Source organism: Myodes glareolus, chromosome 1, assembly GCF_982192425.1.
Source record: "Myodes glareolus chromosome 1, mMyoGla1.1, whole genome shotgun sequence".
Classification (NCBI taxonomy): Eukaryota; Metazoa; Chordata; class Mammalia; order Rodentia; family Cricetidae; genus Myodes; species Myodes glareolus.
In genome coordinates, this window is record NC_142026.1 from 72195960 (window position 1) to 72214910 (window position 18951).

The 18951-nt window shown below is 49.1% G+C and overlaps 1 protein-coding gene across 1 annotated transcript; it reads left to right on the forward strand.

The window, feature by feature from the left end:
- Positions 1–12010: 12010 nt before the first annotated feature.
- On the forward strand, positions 12011–18627 carry Sbk3 (SH3 domain binding kinase family member 3). Its single transcript, XM_048426948.3, has 4 exons — positions 12011–12815; positions 13322–13472; positions 13919–14121; positions 16189–18627. The coding sequence occupies exons 1-4, from the start codon at positions 12771–12773 to the stop codon at positions 16870–16872; spliced, it is 1083 nt and encodes a 360-aa protein (XP_048282905.3). The 5' UTR covers positions 12011–12770; the 3' UTR covers positions 16873–18627.
- Positions 18628–18951: the final 324 nt, after the last annotated feature.

The following is an 18951-nucleotide window of genomic DNA, read 5'->3' on the forward strand; positions in this document are numbered from 1 at the left end:
TATACTAGCCTATGCCCCACCTTATAGAAGAGGTAGGTGAGACTCAAATAGACCAGGGGATGGCTGGACATAGTGATAAATACCTGTAAATCTCAGTATTAGGGAGGCAGAAGCAAGAGGACTGGGAGTTAAAGGCCAATGTGGCTGTATAGTGAGAACCTGTCTCAAAAGAGCAAACCCAAGAGCAGAGCTCAGTGGTAGAGCCCCTGCCTAGAATCCCCCAGAGAGGGGCTGGGGTGTGGCTCAGTGGTAGAGCTTCTACCTAGAGAGGCTGGAGGTGTTGCTTAGTGGTTAGAGCATGTGGTTGCCTAGCATGTGGAAATCTTTGGGTCCTACCTTCAGTATTGCAAAATACATACATTTTTAATTTTTACATCTTTAATTTTTTTAAAATAAAGAAAATCATAGGTCAAAAAAAGATGAAATTGATCACCACTGAAAATAGTTTTTACCAATTTTATTTATTGATTGTGTGTAGGTGTGTGTGTCGTGGTACAGGTAGAAGTCAGAGAACAACTTACAAGAGTCATTTTTCTTCTTCCATCACATGGAACTTAGGGTTTGAGCTTCAGTCATTAGACTTGATGGTAAGCACCTTGACCACTGAACCATCTTGCTAATCCTGAAGATAATACTTTTATATATAGAAAGGGGGTTAAAACTTTGAAATGAAGCCAGGTGGTGGTGGCACACACCTTTAATACCAGCACTCGTGAGGCAGTGGCAGGTGGATCTCTGTGTGTTCGAGGCCAGCCTGGTCTACAGAATGAGTTCCAGGACAGGCTCCAAAGCTACACAGAGAAGACTTGCCTTGAAGAACCATAAACAGAAAGGAAGAAAGGAAGAAAGGAAGGAAGGGAGGAAGGAAGGAAGGAAGGAAGGAAGGAAGGAAGGAAGGAAAGAAGGAAGGAAGAAAGGAAGGAAGGAAAATAAATCTGGCAGGGTGACTGTCACAGTTAGAATTCTGTCCACTCGATACAAGCGGGAATCTGTAAGGTATTTTCTAGATTAATGCTGCATGCAGGAGGGCCCAAGTCACGGTGGTACCATCCCTGGGCAAGTGATCCTGGGCTGTGTAAGAAAGCGGGCTGAACAAGCTGGTAGACCACGCACTTCCATGGCCTCTGCTTCAGGCCCTTCCTCCAAACTCCTACCTTAAGTTCCTATGTTGGCTTCCTTGAGTGGATTGTGACTTGGGGCATATAAGCCAAATAAACACTTTCCTCCCCAAGCTGGTTTTGGCCATGGTCTTTATCACAGAAGTAGAAAGTAAATCAGGCAAATGGCTGCGCTGTAAAGAAGCTCCTGGGGCAGTCTGGAGCCATCTGGAGCAGTCTGGAGAGCTGAGTTCAAGCTATGGGACCCACATGGTGGAGGAGAGAACTGGCTCCCTCAGACTTACACATGCTGCCTCCTCACGCACGCACACACTAAAAAAAAAAAAAAAAAAGAATCAAAATCAATTAATGAAAGACTAAATGTTTAATATGGTCGGTGGCTCCCCACAGGCCCTTTTCATTAGAGTCTGTCACTACAGTGTGAGCTCAACCAATAACTGTCTCTACAGTCACACCCTGAATGTTCTCAGACACAAAAGAAGTACTAAATCTCTTAGTTCTTTCTCTCTCTCTCTCTCTCTCTCTCTCTCTCTCACACACACACACACACACACACACACACACACACACACACACCCTCAGCAGTAAGGGACTTGCTTCCTGTCTGTCTTTGTTATTGTTTGGAATTTGTTATGGGGCTGAGGAAGGCCTTGAACTCCCAATCCTCCTCCTTCACTTCCCAAGTGCTGGGATTACAAGTGAGCGTCTCTGTGTCTGGTTGGTCTTTGGTTGTTTGTTTTCTTTTTTAGATTTACTTCTTTAATTTTACATGCATGACTGTTTTACCTGCACATGTGGCATGAATGTGGCACCACATACATGCTTGGTGCCTACAGAGGTCAGAAGAGGGCACTGGTTTCCTTGGAGCCAGAGTTAGATGGAAGGGAGTCGCTTTGTGGAAACTAAACCCAGGTCCCTCTGAAAGAGCAACACGTATTCTTTCTTTTTTAAAGATTTATTTATTTATTATGTATACCGTGTTCTCCTGCATGTCTGCCTGCAGGCTAGAAGAGGGCACTGGATCTCATTACAGATGGTTGTGAGCCACCATGGCTTGCTGGGAACTGAACTCAGGACTTCTGGAAGAGCCGTCAGTGCTCTTAACCTCTGAGCCATCTCTCCAGGCCCACAACATGTAGTCTTAATTTCTGGGCCATCTCTTCAGCTCATGCCTCATTTTTTTTAATGCTGGGATTGAACCCAGGGCTTCACATATGCTGAGCAAGTACTCTACCAAGTGAGCTACAGTCCCAGTCCTGTCTCTGTAGTCTTGTTACTGTTTGTTGTTTGTTTGTTTGTTTGCTATGGTCTTGCCCAGTAGCCCAGGTTGGCCTTAACACACCAAGTATGCCAGGCTGGCCTTGAGCTGCAGAACTTCCTATCTCAACCTCCTGAATGCTGAGGTAGTAGATGGACACCATCGCCCAGTCTCTGTTTCCTCTCCCTGTAGAGCGCCTGTGTGTAGATCTCTGTGAGGGCTGTTTGCTGGCTTTGTCTTGGTTGTATCCCAGAATTCCCTTCACCACTCGATAGTGGTAGGGTGGGTGTTCAGTAGCTGTCTAATCTTGTCTGATAAGAACCCCGTCCCTGCTGCGGTGACCTCGCACCCTGCTCCTGTTTGTCACACGGTTTCTTCTCAACACCTCTTTCTCCCTTCATCTTGTTCCATCAGGACTGTTGAGAGTTACTCTGGGCTTGACTTTGCCGCCTCTATTCAATCAAGTACACTCAGTTTCGTAATCACCAGCAGTCCTGTCTACATACTTTGCAGACACCCATAGGGCAAAGATGGACTCTGTCTGCTGTTGCCTGAGGCAGGGCCCCAACTCCTGGCTCAACTTATTGGGGCTGAATGGAAGTGAGAGAGAAAACAGTAACCTTGATTGACATAATTCTGCCCATAGCTTCTGGTTCGCAAACTTCTGCCAGGGGTGTGAGGTGCAAAGGGTTTGCATGGGAGATCCCAACTCTGCCACTGACTCCCCAGCAGGACAAGGAGCAGGAGACTTAATCTCCACAAGTCTCTCTTTCCTCAACTATGAAACCCAGCTAAGAATAGGACCGACCTCCCTGGGGCTACTGTGAGGATTAACACAGGGGCTGGTAAGACGCAGAGTTCAGTAAATACCAGCTAGAATTATTGCTAATCACACAGGATTTATGCAACCATTAGACCCACTGTATTTGGCCTTCGGTCTGTATCTTCATTCCACACACATTTCCTGAGACAGGGCGTGAGAACTCAGCGTGCCTTGGGCACTCTGAAACCTTCCGTGTGACTGGGGTGTTGGGTGAGATGGGGTGAGACTGGCGATAAGACTGAGCAGGTGCCAGCCCCTGAGGGATTTGGGGCCGGGATGGGGAGCTTTGAACTCTTCCAAGAGCAGTGGGGAGCCAGGGGAGACTATGGAGAAGAGGAGGGCCAGGTCAGAGAGCATCAGAAAGATTCTCTTTTGGGGTTATGGTGGGCTATCCCCAGGAAACAGGCTGGAGATGGGTAAAGGCTGAGGTGACGGTCCATTTAGGAGAGAGTGGGTTCTAGAGAGAAGCCCCCTGAAGTTGAAGACTGTTGTTGGTTGTTTTTATTCTTTACTCTTTTGGGGAGCCCACCTAGCTCCCAAATAAAACACATGGAAGCTTATTACTTCTTGTGAATGCCTGACCTTAGCTTGGCTTGTTATTAGCCAGCTTTTCTTAAATTATTCCTTCTATCTTTTACCTCTGGGCTTTTATCTTTCTCTATTTCTCTCTCTCTCTCTCTCTCTCTCTCTCTCTCTCTCTCTCTTTTATTTCTTTCTCTGTGGCTTGCTGTGTAGCAGGGTGACTGGGTCCTGATGTTCTCTCTCATTCTCCTTCTTCTCTTGCTTATCAATCCTCGCCCCCGCCCCCAGATTTCTCCTCCCATTTAGTCTCTGCCTGCCAACCCTGCCTATCCTTTCTCCTGCCTTACTATTGGCCATTCAGCTCTTTATTAGATCAATCAGGTTTTAGACAGGCAAAGCAACACAGCTTCATAGAATTAAACAAATTTAACATAAAAGAATGCAATACATCTTTGCACCATTAAGCAAATATTCTACAGCATGAACAAATGTAACATACTTTTAATTAATATTCTATAACAGAAGATGACATCATTTCCTAGTCTGTGGTTTCCACAGTTCTAAAAAGATCCTAACTAGACTACAGTGGTATCACTGGTCCCTGCTGTTCCCTGCCAAGGTGTAGATACTATATATAAACTAAAATTATCATGGCATAGCTCAATTGGTAGAATGCTTGCCTAGTATACACAAAGTCTTGGATTTGATCCATAGTACCACATGAATAAAAAACAAAACAACAACAACAACAAAAACCCCACAGATATACGAGGCTAGAGTGATGGCTCAGTGCTTAAGAGCACTTGGCTCTTGGCAGGGTGTTTGTGGCTCATGCCTTTAATCCCAGCAGAGGCAGAGGCAGGAGGATCAGAAGCTCAGGGTCATTGTTGGAGGTCAGCCTGGGCTACATAAGATCTGGTATCCCAAAAATATGTGTGTGTTGGAGGGTCTCTTTCAATACTAGGTATTAAAGTCTTCACACATGCTGGGTGGAGCAAGTGCTCTACCACTGAGCTACATCCCTAGCACAACCCGTGTGTGTGTGTCTGTGTGTGTGCACTTGGGGAGCGATATTGGGACCTTGCACAGGTGCTCTATCAATGAGGTAAATTCTAAGTCCTGTCATTACCATCATAATTATTATTATTATTATTATTATTATTTTGGTTTTTTGAGACAGGGTTTCTTTGTAGCTTTGGAACCTGTCCTGGAACTTGCTCTGTAGACCAAGTTGGCCTCAAACTCACAGAGATCTGACTGTCTCTGCCTCCCGAGTGCTGGGATTAAAGGCTACTGCATTTCATTTTGAGACACGGTCTCACAAAATGGCCTTGAACTTTCTAATTCTCCTGCCTCCCTCCCCCTTCCCCCAAGTGCTTGGGTTACAGTCCTACACCATCGCTCCTGCGGCTTTTATAGTCTATAAAACTGCCCAGAATACAGAATGAGCCATGACTGAACCACTGCCCTAAGGGAAGGTTCCCAAAAGAGTGGCTACATTTTCATCAACCAGTCAGTACACAGCTTTGTTTATTTGTGGGTCTTTGTTCAAATATATATCGTTGGAAGCCAGTAAGATGACACATTCAGTAAAGGTGCTTGCCACCAAAGGGACAACCTGTGCTTGATCCCCAGGACCCATAGAGTAGGAGAAAACTGATTCTCCATATACATGCTAAGGCATGCACAGGTTTGGGTATACACACACATAAATAAATACCAATACACATTTTTTTACTTCTTTAATGTTATTACATTTACTTGTTTATTTGTTGTGTGTGCATGTGTAAATATGTGCGCACTGGTGTACCACAGTGCATGTGTGGAGATCAGGGGACAACTCCTGGAAGTCATGTGGGTCACAGGGATTGAACCCCGGTGGTCAGATTTGCTGGCAAGTAAACAAACTGAGCCACCTCACTGACCCGGTAAATAGATACTGTTGCTTCATTGATGCTGAACTCCAGACAGCAGCATCCAGCTCATGTCTGACTGGAGCTTGTCTAACACAGACTTGTTACTGTTTGTTTCCTTTTGATTTTGATACAGGTGGATGACACGAGGTCAGCCTAGGCTACAGAGTAACACTGTCTTAATTAAACAAACAAACCATGATAGTATTTTTGTTATCCTTTCTTTTTTTTTTTTTTTGTCTTATTATTGGTGCTGGGGATGGAACACTTGCCAAGCAAACACTCTCCTATTGAACTAGTTCCTCAGCCCACTTTTTTTTTCTGTGTAACCGTCCTGGCTGGCCTGGAACTCACTTTGTAGACCAGGCTGGCCTGGAACTCACAGAGATCCACCTGCCTCTGCCTCCTGAATGCGAAGATTGAAGGTCTGCACCACCACTATCCAGTTCTCAGCCCACTTTTATTAGTCGATTATTATCATTATTATTTTGCAAAGATTTGTTTGTTTTCGGTGTAGAGGTGTGGGGGGTGGGGGTGGGCTTCCCCTTCCTGCAAGGGCCAGAAGAGGGTATTGGATCCCTAGAGCGGAGTTACAGGCAGTTGTAAGGCACCCAAGACTCAGGTCCTCTTCAGGAACAGCAAGAATCCTTAACCACTGAACCATCTTTCCAGCTCCTTAAAGCTGGACCTTTGGTCTGGGAAAATAGATCAAAGGTCTATTTTCCAGGATTTTCAAGTTGGATCATTCACTGTCAAGTCCTGAAGGGCCACTCGTCCTGCTTATCGGCTCTTTGTTAGAGAATGCAACAATCTTCAGCTTTCCTCAGATTGCCAAGCAGGCCTATGACCTCAAAGAGTCACAATAAGAAATCTAAAGTCAGATGGGAGGGCTGTGTGGCAATGCCCAAGAAAGCTGCACGTTCTTTCTCCCCTGACTGAGGAATTCTCCGTCAAGGCCAGAGTGAGTGAAAATCTGTTGCTTCTTGAAAGTGAGGGACGACATTAACAGGCAGCAACATGTCCAGGCAGTGCAGCCGCCTCTGCTTATGAGGCTGGAAACTTCCATGTCCATGCTCAGCAAACAGAGTGCATCAGAGACAGTGTGTCGCATGCCAGACTTTGAGACTTGCTTGGAAGGGAGGAAACTCAACTCATGAGTGCTTTGTGGAGCTGCTGAGGGTCAAAGCAAGTCACAGAAGGTCAAAACAGGATGCTATTTATACAAAATTGAAAAACAGGCAACATGACACCCAATGGCAGTGATGGATTTCTACACATGGAGCAAAATGGAGCAAAATCTTTTTTCCATTTTAAAGTCAAGGGTAACAGGCACCTCATTGAAGCTAGTGGCTGCTTCTGGGAAGAAAGGGCAAGATCTGAAGAGGAAAAGGCATGCAGAGGACTTCGGCCATTTGAGAAATTGTGTCTCATTGCATTTATTTATTTAGTGTGGGGTGTGCCTGTGTGGCATGGCGCACATGTGGAGATCAGAGGGCTACTTGCTGGAGCTGGTGTTCTGCTTCCGCCCTGTGGGTCCTCGGGATCAAACTCAGGCTGTCAGAACAGAAGCAAACACCCCTACCGACTAAACCATCTTGCCAGCCCTTCAAGTGTCTCTTTAACAATGTTCTGAACCGGAGCTGCAAGTACCTCTACGTCAGAGGGAAGGACCCTGAGGCAGAGGCACATTCATCAGAGGTTCAAAGATCGACAGGAAAAAGCAAAGTCAGGAAAGGGTCCCAGGAGGAGCCTTTGGAGCTGGCAGGCCCGAGGACTGGAGGAAGAAGGCTTGGCTCCCAGAGTTCAGCTTTGAAGAGGGGAGTTGTGTGTGTATGTGTGTACGCCCTAGCGCCAGGCCTGGACTGTCCCCTGCCACACCTGTGTGCTGAGGTCACTCTGGGTGACCCCCGTGAAGCAGTTGTTGCTAAATGGGGAGGTGCAAAGCTCCCCGGATCATCAGTGAGCTTGGGGGGAGGGCTGTGACAGGCTGGAGGCCTGAGGGGGCCCCTCCCTGGCTCCTCCCAGCAGGCCCAGGTGGCCATCTTTCTAGCTTGACCTTTCTGTTCTAACTAGTGTGACTGCCATTCCTGCAGTCCAGGTTCACACCACTGACCCTAAATCCCCTGAGCCAGAGAGCGTGGGTAAGCCTGGAGATAGATCTACAGAAGCCCTCTGGATGGGAGACAGAGAGTGGCCTGGCATCTGCAGACCAGATGGAATATTGACACTTCGTGTCCGTGGCCAGTGATTGTGTCTCCATGACTCAGTTTCCCTGGCAGTAATCTGAGAAGTATCATTCTGATCACTAGTGCATGCCGGACTTCACAAGCTCTTGGATAAAATAAATTAAGAGAGAGAGCACAGCGCCCAGGACCTGTCATCAGGGCATAGGACGATACTCGTGTCGTCTTCTGCTAGTTTGGATTTTTTCATAAGCAACACGGACTCGTGAGAGAGAAAAATCAAATAGGGCAAAGGAAACAGCTATTTAGGGGTTTCCCAAAACACATGCAAGGACATGTGTCATTTATGAAGAAAGGTGTGTGTATGTGTGTGTGTGTGTGTGTGTGTGTGCGTGAGTGTGTGAGAGTGTGTCTGCATGTGTGAGTGAGTGTATGTGAGAGTGAGAGTGTGTGTGAGTGAGAGTGTGTGTGAGTGAGTGTGTGCGCGCATGTGTGAGTGTGTGTATGTGTGTGCATGTGTGTTGGTGTGCCTGCGTGTGTGTGTGCGTGTGTGTGCGTGTGTGTGTGCATGAGTATGTGTGAGTGAGTGTGTGTGTGTGCGTGTGTGAATGAGTGTGTGTGCGTGTGTGTTTGCTACGTGCATGAGAATGCCTGAAGAAAGCAGAAGAGGGTGTTGGATTTCCTAGAACTGAGTATATGAATGTGGGTGTGGGTGCTGGGAATTGAACCTGGGTCCTCTGCAACAGCAGCAAGTGACTTAAATTTTCTTTCTTTCTTTTTTTCTTTTTCCTTTTTGGTTTTTTGAGACAGGGTTTCTCTGTAGCTTTGGAGCCTGTCCCGGAACTAGTTCTTTTAGATCAGGTTGACCTCGAACTCACAGAGATCCGCCTGCTTCTGCCTCCCGAGTGATGGGATTAAAGGTGTGCGCCACTACAACCTGGCTAAATTTTCTTTAAAAGAAAAAAAAAACAAATTTTCATTTTTTGGACATAGAATCTCACTGTGTACCCCTGGATAGTCTAAAATTCACTGAGATCTGCCTAACTCTGCCTCCTGAATTCTGGATCTAAAAATATTAGCCACAAATATATATATGCCACCTGCACATGGGCTCCATCTGGAGGTTAGAGAATAAACATACGTGTGGGAGTCCGTTCTCTCCTTCCAAGGGCTGGATGAAATTAAAGTTGTCAGGCTGGGCAGCCAGTATCATTATCTGCTGAGCCATCTCCCCAGCCCTGCCGTGTATGGGCTTCTGCCTTAACTAGGATATTTAAAGGAGTTGTGAGGGTGGGGGTTGAATGCACACTGGTTCTTGGTGGGCTTTAAGGGACAGCAATGTGGTTAAATGATGATAATGGGCCTACATAGATGGTTCAAAGACACATACACGCAGGCAAAACAACAAATACACATTTTTTAAAAATTTCAATATGTAAATGATAGCAAAATTGTAGTTGACCTGTGCTTTGTTTCATAACTTATTATTCTATGAAAAAAAGCATAAATGTGTTCGTATTAGGGGCATTTGTGGTTTCTTAGAGTCTCAAAACCTCTCTAGCACACATATGTACTTTTCATTTTAATTTTTCAAGAGTTTTATTTTTTTACTTTTGTTTTTGTTATTTGTTTATTTGTTTGTTTTTTAAGACAGGGTTTCTCTGTATAACAATCCTAGTAGATCTGGAACTAGCTCTTGTAGACCAGGTTGGCCTCGAACTCACAGAAATTCACCTGCCTCTGCCTCCCCAGTGCTAGGATTAAAGGTGTGCACCACAGCCTGGCTCAAGAGTTTTATTTTGTTTGTTTTGTGAGGGGTTGATTTTTTGGTTTCTGGGTTTGGTTTGTTTTTTGTTTGTTCTGTTTTGGTTTCGTTTTTTTGGTTTTTGTTTGTTTACTTGTCTGCTTATTTGGTTTGGTTTTGAGGGTTTTTTTTCCCTCTGTGTAACCCTGGCTGTCTTGGAACTCACCCTGTAAACTAGGCTGGCCTTGAACTCACAGTGATCCATCTGCCTTTCAAATGCTGGGATTAAAGACAAGCTCCACAACCAGGCTTTTTTCCCCTTTCCTTTTCTTTTTCTTTTTTTATTTTCTTAGACAGGGTTTCTCTCTGCAACAGCCTTGGCTGTCCTGAAACTCACTTTGTAGACCAGACTAACCTTGAACTCAAAGAAATCTGCCTGCCTCTACTTCCCAAGTGCTGGGATTAAAGGTGCGCACCACCAACACCTGGCATTTTTTGCTTTTGAGATATTCTTCCTAAATTGTCCAGGCTGCCCTCAAACTCGTTATCCTCCTGCCTCAGCCTCTTAAGTGCTGTGGGTACAGGCATGCATCACTATACCCGGCTCTCTGGAATATTTAATTTAATTAATTAGTTAATTAAATTCTCCTGAGACAATATTTCAGCTTGTCCAGGCTGACTTTCCACTCTCCAAGTAGCTCAGGCATATCCTGAACTTGTGACCTCCTGACTCAACCTCCCAAGTCACTGACATGGAAGGTCTACACCGCCATACCTGGCTAGATCTGTCTATTTGATTGTGTAGGGTCTTACTGTGTATCCCAGACTGGCCTGGAACTCACAAGCTCAAGACAACCACCTCCAGCTCACAGTCCTCCTGCCTCAGCCTCCTGAGTGCTGGGATTACAGGCATGCATCACAACACCTGGCTTTACTGGAGTATTTTGTTTTATTAATTTTATGGCCTGTGTGTGTGTGTGTGTGTGTGTGTGTGTGTGTGTGTGTACACATTCCACAGCTCATGTGTTGAGGTCAGAGGCCCTCCCGTGGGGGTCAGTTCTGTCCCTTCACCATACTGGTTCCAGGAATTGAACACCAGTTGTCAAGTTTGGTGGCAAGCCCCTTTACCTGGTGATCCATCTCGCCAGCCCCTTGGTGATCTTTCTGTGCCTTTGCTGCTTTCACTAATGGAACACGAAAAAGACAAAGATCAATGGAAACTCTACTTCAGCCCAGTCAGGCTCCTCAGGGACAACCACCTCAGCCAGTTTCCCGGGGATCCTTCCAGAGCCTCGGAGAGCGGTGTTGTGTCTATATTAATAGCCGGCTGTAGTAGTAGTGGAAACTTGAGTGGTGCCGACGTCAGGGTTGTGAGTCACCCAGGCCTGGCACGAATCTGGCGCCCTCTGACTTGGTGTAAGGCGATGCTGCTCTCGGAACCTCAGTTTCCTGCTCTACAGGCTGGGGACAAAGCCTGGTGCTGCGGGCAGCTGCAAGGGAGCAATGCAAAGCCCCTGCTCTGACCAGGGTTAGGATAGGTTGTAGAGCGCAGAGAGATACTATGACCCACTGTATCCCCAGCAACCTCTGCTCCCCTGTCCCTGGGGGTGGGGGTGGGGGATGAGGATGGACCACTGGGTCTAGGAAGGAGGGGTGGAGTTTAGAGGAGATCTTTGGGTCTGAGAAAGGAAGGATGGTACTTGGACCCCAGAGTCTGAGAGAAGAGAGGCTGGGATCTGGATTTCTGGTGATGTAGGAGTAGGTCTGGGTCTGAGGGAGAAAAGGCTGGAGTTTGAAGGAGTCCTTTGGGTCTGAGAAAGGAAGGATGATTCTTAGACCCCAGAGTCTAAGGGAAGAGAGGCTGGGATCTGGATTTCTGGCGATAGGAGTAGGTCTGGAGTCTAGACCCCTGGGTCTGAAGGAGGAGAGGCTGAAATGTGGAGCCCTGGGTCTGGGTGTGGAGGACTGGAGTCTAGACTCCTGAGTCTGAGGAAGAGGGCTGAGGTCAGGGTGACCCAGTTTAAGAATGGAGGATTGAGGGTCTCGATCCCCGGGTCTAGGGGACCTGGACTCCGGGTCTGGGGAAGGAGGGTTAAGGTTTGTTTAAGGCAGGCTGCGGCTTAGGCTTGGTATTAAGGAGCAGAGCTGTGGGAACAGTCCTGGCTTCTGGCCTTCGATACTCCCAGCCCCTAAAGAACGGTCCAAGCCCTGGACCAATTACCCCTGCTATCTTTGAATGAGTCTCCCTTCCTTTTTCTTCTGCTCTCAGCCTGGCTCTTGGGGGTTCACAATATGGTTTGTCCCCTCTGTCCTGGGACCAGCGCCCAGAGTCCAAGCTGGTCTAAGTTTGGAAGAGGGAGGGAGAGGACAGCGAGTCAGGGGGGTGAGGGAGGCGTGTAGGGGGGACAGGATGTCTCTGTCTCTGAGCTGTCACACACACACACACACCTCAGCCCAGAGAAAGGGAAGGACAAAAGGCTCGGAGAGACAGAACAAAGAGAGACCCAGAGACAGCCCAAGAGAGTCAGAGAGAAGGGGAGGCAGAGGAGAGAGTGGGGATGTCCCACGGGCAGACTTAGTTGACAAGTAGGGGAAGAGTATATAGGGAAGTCAGAGGTCCCAGCAAACAGAGGCGGGGTAGAGTGAGGGAGAGCACGCTGGGGAGAAACAGGGAAAGGGAGGAAGAGGGTGGTGGGAAAAGAGACAGACGGAAAAAAATAGAATCAGATACGCTCGGAGAGTGAAAAAAAGATTGAGAGAGACAGAAGGAGGAACAAAGACACCAGAGGGGAGAGGAAGAGGGAGAGAGAGAGAGAGAGAGAGAGAGAGAGAGAGAGAGAGAGAGAGAAGAAGAAGGAGGAGGAGGAGGAGGAGGAGGAGGAGGAGGAGGAGAGAGATTCAGAAGGAAAGAAAGACTGCCATAGGTTGTAGAGAGGAAATAGAAGGGTGAGAAGATTCAAAAGACAGAAGACAGCGGAAGGAGACACACTCCCTAGTAGGGGCCAGGAAGAAGAAAAGGGAGTCTGGGAAATCTCAGGGGCCAGGAAGATTGTTTCAGACAGTGACACCAAGGCAATCCTCCCACAGCTTCCCCACACTCGGCTGGGCAAGGACCTGTGGGGGTGCAGAGGGTCCCTCAGGCTGCTACCTCTTTGGGGACTCTAGATAAGGGGTGCCTACCAGGGTCAGCTGACACCAGGCAACCTGAGATGGAGCTCAGGGCCCTCGAGACCCCTGAGGATGGGGATGCAGAGGTGAGAGGGGACAGAAGGGAGGCAGACAGACAGAGCAGGAAGAAACAGAGGGAGAGATGAAGGACAGACAGAGAGACAGAGAGAACACAAACAAGAGAAGAGAGAGAGAAGAAAGAGAGCTGGAGGCCCAGGTTCAGGGAGGGACAGCAGCGCAGACTCAACTGATCACTCTCTGGGACCAGAACACCAAGATCAGAACGCAAGGAGAGAGGGTGAAGGGGTCCCGTTGGGCTAAGTACAAAGCCATAGTTGGGGTTGAGAACTTCTAGCTGCCTCCCTCAGGTGGGGCAGACAAAGCCTCTGAGACCAAGACCCCTAACTTTGCTAGGACACAAAAATAGGTGTCCCCAGGCTGGGTGACTCACTGTGACTCATCCTTCTCTCTAGGGACAGTGACCCCTGTCCCTGCATCCACAGTTTGGATCTGGGCTTGGCCTCTGATCTCTCCTGTCGTTCAGAGAGACCCCAGATGTGCCCCTCAGTCATCCCATTTCTTCTCCCCGCAGGAGGACACAGCCATGGCCCTCCAGCGACTCGTGGAGCTGACAGCCAGCAGGGTAGCATCTGTGAGAAGCCTGCGTGTCCAGTTCCGTCTCGTCCGAAAACTGGGTTCCGGTTCCTACGGCCGAGTGCTCCTAGCCCAGCCTCGCCAAGGGGGTGAGTTCAGTCACCAAGGGGTGGACTTCACATTCTCCCATCATGAAACATCTCTGAGATAAGCCAGACCTGGTGGGAACTCGGAATATTCAGACTCTACGATCTTCTGAGAGACACAGGCCACCCAGAGAGAGCAAGTAGCTGACTCCAGGTCACACATCACACAGCAAGGCAGGTGAGCAAACTGAACTGAAATTCATGCCACCACCATGTCCCTTTATGTTATAGGGAATGGAGGACCAGAGAGGGTAAGGCAGTTATACAAGGCAACACAGCAGTCCAAGTCAGAGCAGGAGGGACACAAGGGAAGGGACACATGTCACAGGTGGAGAAACTTGATTTTCACATGCGACTTCTCAGGCTCCAAGAGGTCAAGTGGTTTGCCGAAGGCCCCACAGCATGACCAGGGTGTCCCGGGTTCTCATCTGAGCCCGTCTTTCTGACAGGTCAAACCGTGGCCCTTAAGCTCCTCCGGCGGGATTCAGTCCTGAGAACAACGTTCCTGAGAGAATTCTGTGTGGGCCGCTGCGTCTCTTCACACCCGGGCCTGCTGCAGACCCTGGGATGGCCCCTGCAGACACCCCGACATTTTGCCTTTGCCCAGGAGTATGCACCCTGTGGGGATCTCAGCGGAATGCTCCAGGAAAAGGCAAGGCTGGATAGGACTGCTCAGGTCCCTCTCAGTTCCTAAGCCCAAATCAGTACCCCACTGAGATTACCCTGAGACCCCCAAATGACCCCCCATTTCTAAGTCCTGACACGGCTACCTACCTGCCCCCAGCGCTGATCCTATGATCATCCAAACACAAGCTTGGAAGAGTTGACTGGGTTGGTGTTAGGATGGATTGCGACTACTTGAGGGTGGAGAGGAGACAGATTTGGGTAATTTTCGAATGGGGTTTCCTCTAGAAAGGATACTATGTCAGGACTGAACCCAGGAGAATCTATTCCCTTTTGTCCTTGGAGAGAGGGTACATGGAGATGTTAAAGGGGTGGCATTTTGGATTTGAGATAGAATTAGGGGTGAGGGAAGGATGAGAGGGAGAAGGGAGGGAAGATAAGTGGGGGACGGATGGTTGGATGCATGAATGGATGAGTGGACGGTGGGTGTGTACATGGATGGACAGCTGGATGGCTAGTCTGATATGTAGATGGATGGATTCATGGATGGATGGACAGCTGTGTGGGTGCATGGATGGATAAACAGATGGCTGCATGACTGGCTGCATGGAGAGCTGTATATACACGCATAACTGCCTGGTTAGTTAGATGTATGGATGGACGGATGGATGCATGTATCAGTGTATAGATGGATAGATGGCTGTGTGGTTGTCCAGTTGTATGGATGGCTGCATGGTTGGCTAGTGTATGGACAGCTGCATGGTTGGCTAGTGTATGGACAGCTGCATGGTTGGCTAGTTGTATGCATGGTTGCATGGTTGGCTAGTTGTACGGAAGGCTGCATGGTTGTCGAGTTGTGTAGATGGCTGCATATGGCTAGTTGTTGGATGGCTGCATGATTGGCTAGTGTATGGATAGCTGCATGGTTGGCTAGTTGTGTGAATGGCTGCATGGTTGGCTAGTTGTGTGAATGGCTGCATGGTTGGCTAGTTGTGTGGATGGCTGCATGGTTGGCTAGTTGTGTGGATGGCTGCATGGTTGGCTAGTTGTACGGAAGGCTGCATGGTTGGCTAGTTGTACGGAAGGCTGCATGGTTGGCTAGTTGTGTGGATGGCTGCATGTTTGGCTAGTTGTGTGGATGGCTGCATGGTTGGCTAGTTGTGTGGATGGCTGCATGGTTGGCTAGTTGTTTGGATGGCTGCATGACTAACCGGATGGATGGATAGGTGTGTGGGTGGATGGTGGGTGAGTGTGTAGATAAAGTGAATGGAAGGAAGATGAAGAGGGCGAGTGCCAGATACGATAACAGAATAATTGGGTTGCTGCCTGGATGCGGAGTGCGTGTGGGGTGGAGTTGTGATTTAACATTGTTGGGTGGAGGTATGGCTGGCCAGTAAGACAGACTCTATGAGGACAGTCTGAGTTAGAGACGAGTTCTGCATCAATATAGGACTAAGACCAGGCTTAACTAAGGGGTTTAGATTCTCACTGAGAACTTTACTACACTTGGGAAGCAGAGGCAGGTGGATCTCTATGAGTTCAAGGCCAGCCTGGTCTACATAGTGAGACCCTGTCTCCAAGAACCAAAATATAACACACGCACCACAGAAAGGAGGGAAGAGAGAGAGTTTGAGAATTTTAGGATCAGGAGGAACTTTGAGAGATCTTCTGGGGCTGTAGTTCAGTGGTAGAGAACTCATCTGGCATGCATGAAGCCCAGGGTTTGATCCCAGCACAATGTAAACCAGGGGCATTGGTGCATGCCCGTGATTCCAGCACAGGGCAGGTGGAGGCAGGTTATCTATCAAGGTGACCCTCAGCTACCGGATGAATTTGAGGCCGGTCTGGTCTACCCAAGACCCTGTGTCAGAGAGAGACAGAGAGAGACAGGGAGAAATAAGTTCTGATGAGAAGTGGGGCTCTGTTGGGGGTAAGTGGAGGGAGCAGAACTTGGGGTGTTTGTGGAGACACTGGATGGCTCTGGGACTCAGGGTTCTGGACTCTCAAACCTCAAGTCAGAGTCTTTAGGAATCAAGAACATGACCAGGATGATGAAACAAACAGCAAGTCCTTTTTCCTTTCTCCCCAACCTCAGGGCCTCCCAGAGCGGATGGTGAAGAGGGTCCTGGCCCAGCTGGCTGGAGCCCTGGACTTCCTCCATGGCCGGGGGCTAGTGCACGCAGACGTCAAGCCGGACAACGTGCTAGTCTTCGATCCTGACTGCAACAGAGTAGCCCTAGGTGACTTGGGTTTGACCCGACCTGAGGGCAGCCCAACTCCTGCCCCACCAGTGCCTTTGCCCACCGCACCACCGGAACTCTGCCTCCTGCTGCCTCCAAATACCCTGCCTTTGCGACCGACTGTGGACTCCTGGGCCCTGGGCGTGCTTCTCTTCTGTGCCGCCACAGCCTGTTTCCCTTGGGATGTAGCATTGGCCCCTGATCCTGAGTTTGAGGCCTTTGCCGGCTGGATGACCACCAAGCCCCAGCCCTCTCGGCCACCGGCACCCTGGGACCAGTTTGCACCCCCGGCTCTGACCTTGCTCCAGGGACTTCTAGACCTGGATCCTGATACTAGGAGCCCTCCACTGGCAGTCCTGAATGTCTTAGGGGATGACTGGGGGTTGCGGGAGAGCGGAGAGAGATCTGGAAGGTTGGGGGGCGTGTCCTATGAGAATGGGGAAGAAGATGAGGGGGGATCGAGTTTGGAAGAGTGGACAGAGGAGGAAGATGAAATTAAAGATTGTGGGAGGACAGGGACAGACAGCAGAGGTTCCTGACCAGGTGACGGAGAGAGGAGGTCAAAACAGAACTTTGGCTAGTCTCCTAACCCAGCCATGGGGCCACCTGGGAAAGGCAACAGCTGTTACCAGGAGAAGACTGTGGGGAACACACTTCACTTTTCCCTTACGGAGGCTGGACTTGGATGTGTAATCCCCGCTCCCTGCAATGCACACACACACAACTGAGGACTCAGGGGTCCAGAGTGTGTGCCACTGTTGCTGCAGTCTCCTCCCCTCCTCCGCTGTTCCCCTTCTCCCCTCCTCTTCTCCTCCTCTCTCCATCTTTCTTTTTATCTTCTTCCTTCTTTTCCGTCTTGCTCTCTCTCTTTCCTCCCCTTCTCCTCCTCCCTTCTTCTCTCCTCATCATCCTTCCTTCTCCTCCTCCCCTTCTCATCCTGATTTTTCTTCTGAGACAGTTTTGTGTGTCCCACGCTGGCCTCAAACCCACTATGTAGCTGACCTTGAACTCTGACCCTCTGGCTTCCATCTCCCCAGTGCTGGGATTACAGGCATGCATCTCCGCGCTGTTTTTGAGGTGCTGGGTAGAGATGGAACCCCGGGGCTTCCCGCACACTAGGCAGGCCCTCTATCAAATGAGTCTCATCCCGTGGCCCTGAGCATTTTCCTGATGATAGTTTCCGTTTCTCCTGTGGTTGTTGTTCTGTACCTGGAAACACTGAATGAATTCTGATGGGACTACTCTTCTCCTCTGAGACCGTGGGTGGCTCCCACTTACTGGGGCACAATATCTGAATATATAGGATCCGATATTATGTTGGTCTAGCGTTTCCTGGGCTCTGTGTTGGTGACATCGTGGGAATTGTTTGTGTATTCCGAAGTTAGCTACACACCACACACACACACACACACACACACACACACACACACACATCGCTGCCGACAGCATGCTCCACCTGGCGCATTTTACTTCCATCTTGGTGTACCGAAACTGGTTCCCACCCCAGCCATCTTGTCTATTCTCCCCCACCTCCACCCACCATCACAAATTTCTGGGATGTGCTTGCTTTTATCTCACTTCTAGACACTTCCAGTTTCTGTTTCCACAAAGCCCCCAAGTAATCTGTCTCTGACTCTCCCAGCTCCGTCTTTGTACAGGGACCTACCAATCATGAGAGCCGGGACTGGTTCCATGGCTCTTCCTCTCTCTCAAACAGCACACAGACCCCAGCTCAGTGTGCCTCAAGTACCCAGCACTCGGCCGAGGGGCAGGACCAAGAAACATCCCAAGAATTTATACTTAAAACATCAGGTTCTCCTGTATTGGGACGTCCACTCACTAGCAGAGGGTGACCTTGAATTGATCCTCCTACCTCCACCTCCCAACTGATGAAATTACGGGCCCAGTCTGTGCCACCATAACAGTTTATACAGCACTGGAGGTTTGAGCGGAACACCAGAGCTTTGTGCAGGTCAAGCAAACACTGCAAACAGATCTACATCCTCAGCCCAGAGAGGTACGCTTTCTAGATGTAACAGTGAGTTCACTAAATGCACTACGGTGCCCCCCAGACTGGACCTGGGAACAGGAAAGGGACCTCGAAGGCAACGAGGGTGGACAGGACAACTGCTGACGGAAGCATAACTAACTTAGGGACAAGTGTTGGGTGAGACGCTGACCTCGGGGGAAGCCGGGTGAGGGGTCAGGGGACCTTTGCAGCCCTGTGACCTTCGCAACTGTTTTTGTAAAACTGAGAACATTTACATAATAAAATGTACATTTGGACAATGAAAGGAATCCACGTCATCCCCAGGGCTTTACACCCAGCAGACAGCGCAGCTGTCCCGGGGAAGGGGGAAAGTCACCCTTGATCCCCAGCTGCTCCACCACCTGTTTCTGGTCCCTCGTATGAGGTCATTTCTCATGACATCATTTTAGAATCCTGTCTCATTTTATCCCCAAACAGAGCCCTAGTGTCTGGGCTTCTGGACATACCTCTGGGAAGATTTGTGTCTATCAGTGGGGCAGCAGAGGCAGGAGCTGGGGAGCAGAACAGATGGGAACAGGTTAAAGCAAAGATGGGGCTGTCTGAGGGAGGAGCCTATGGTCTGCACCCC

Coding starts and splice junctions, on each gene's coding strand:
- Sbk3 (XM_048426948.3), top strand. CDS start 12,771: ATGGAGCTCAGGGCCCTCGAGACCCCTGAGGATGGGGATGCAGAG. Junction 13,473..13,918: donor AGCCCAGCCTCGCCAAGGGG/GTGAGTTCAGTC, acceptor TCTTTCTGACAG/GTCAAACCGTGGCCCTTAAG. Junction 14,122..16,188: donor GCGGAATGCTCCAGGAAAAG/GCAAGGCTGGAT, acceptor CCCCAACCTCAG/GGCCTCCCAGAGCGGATGGT.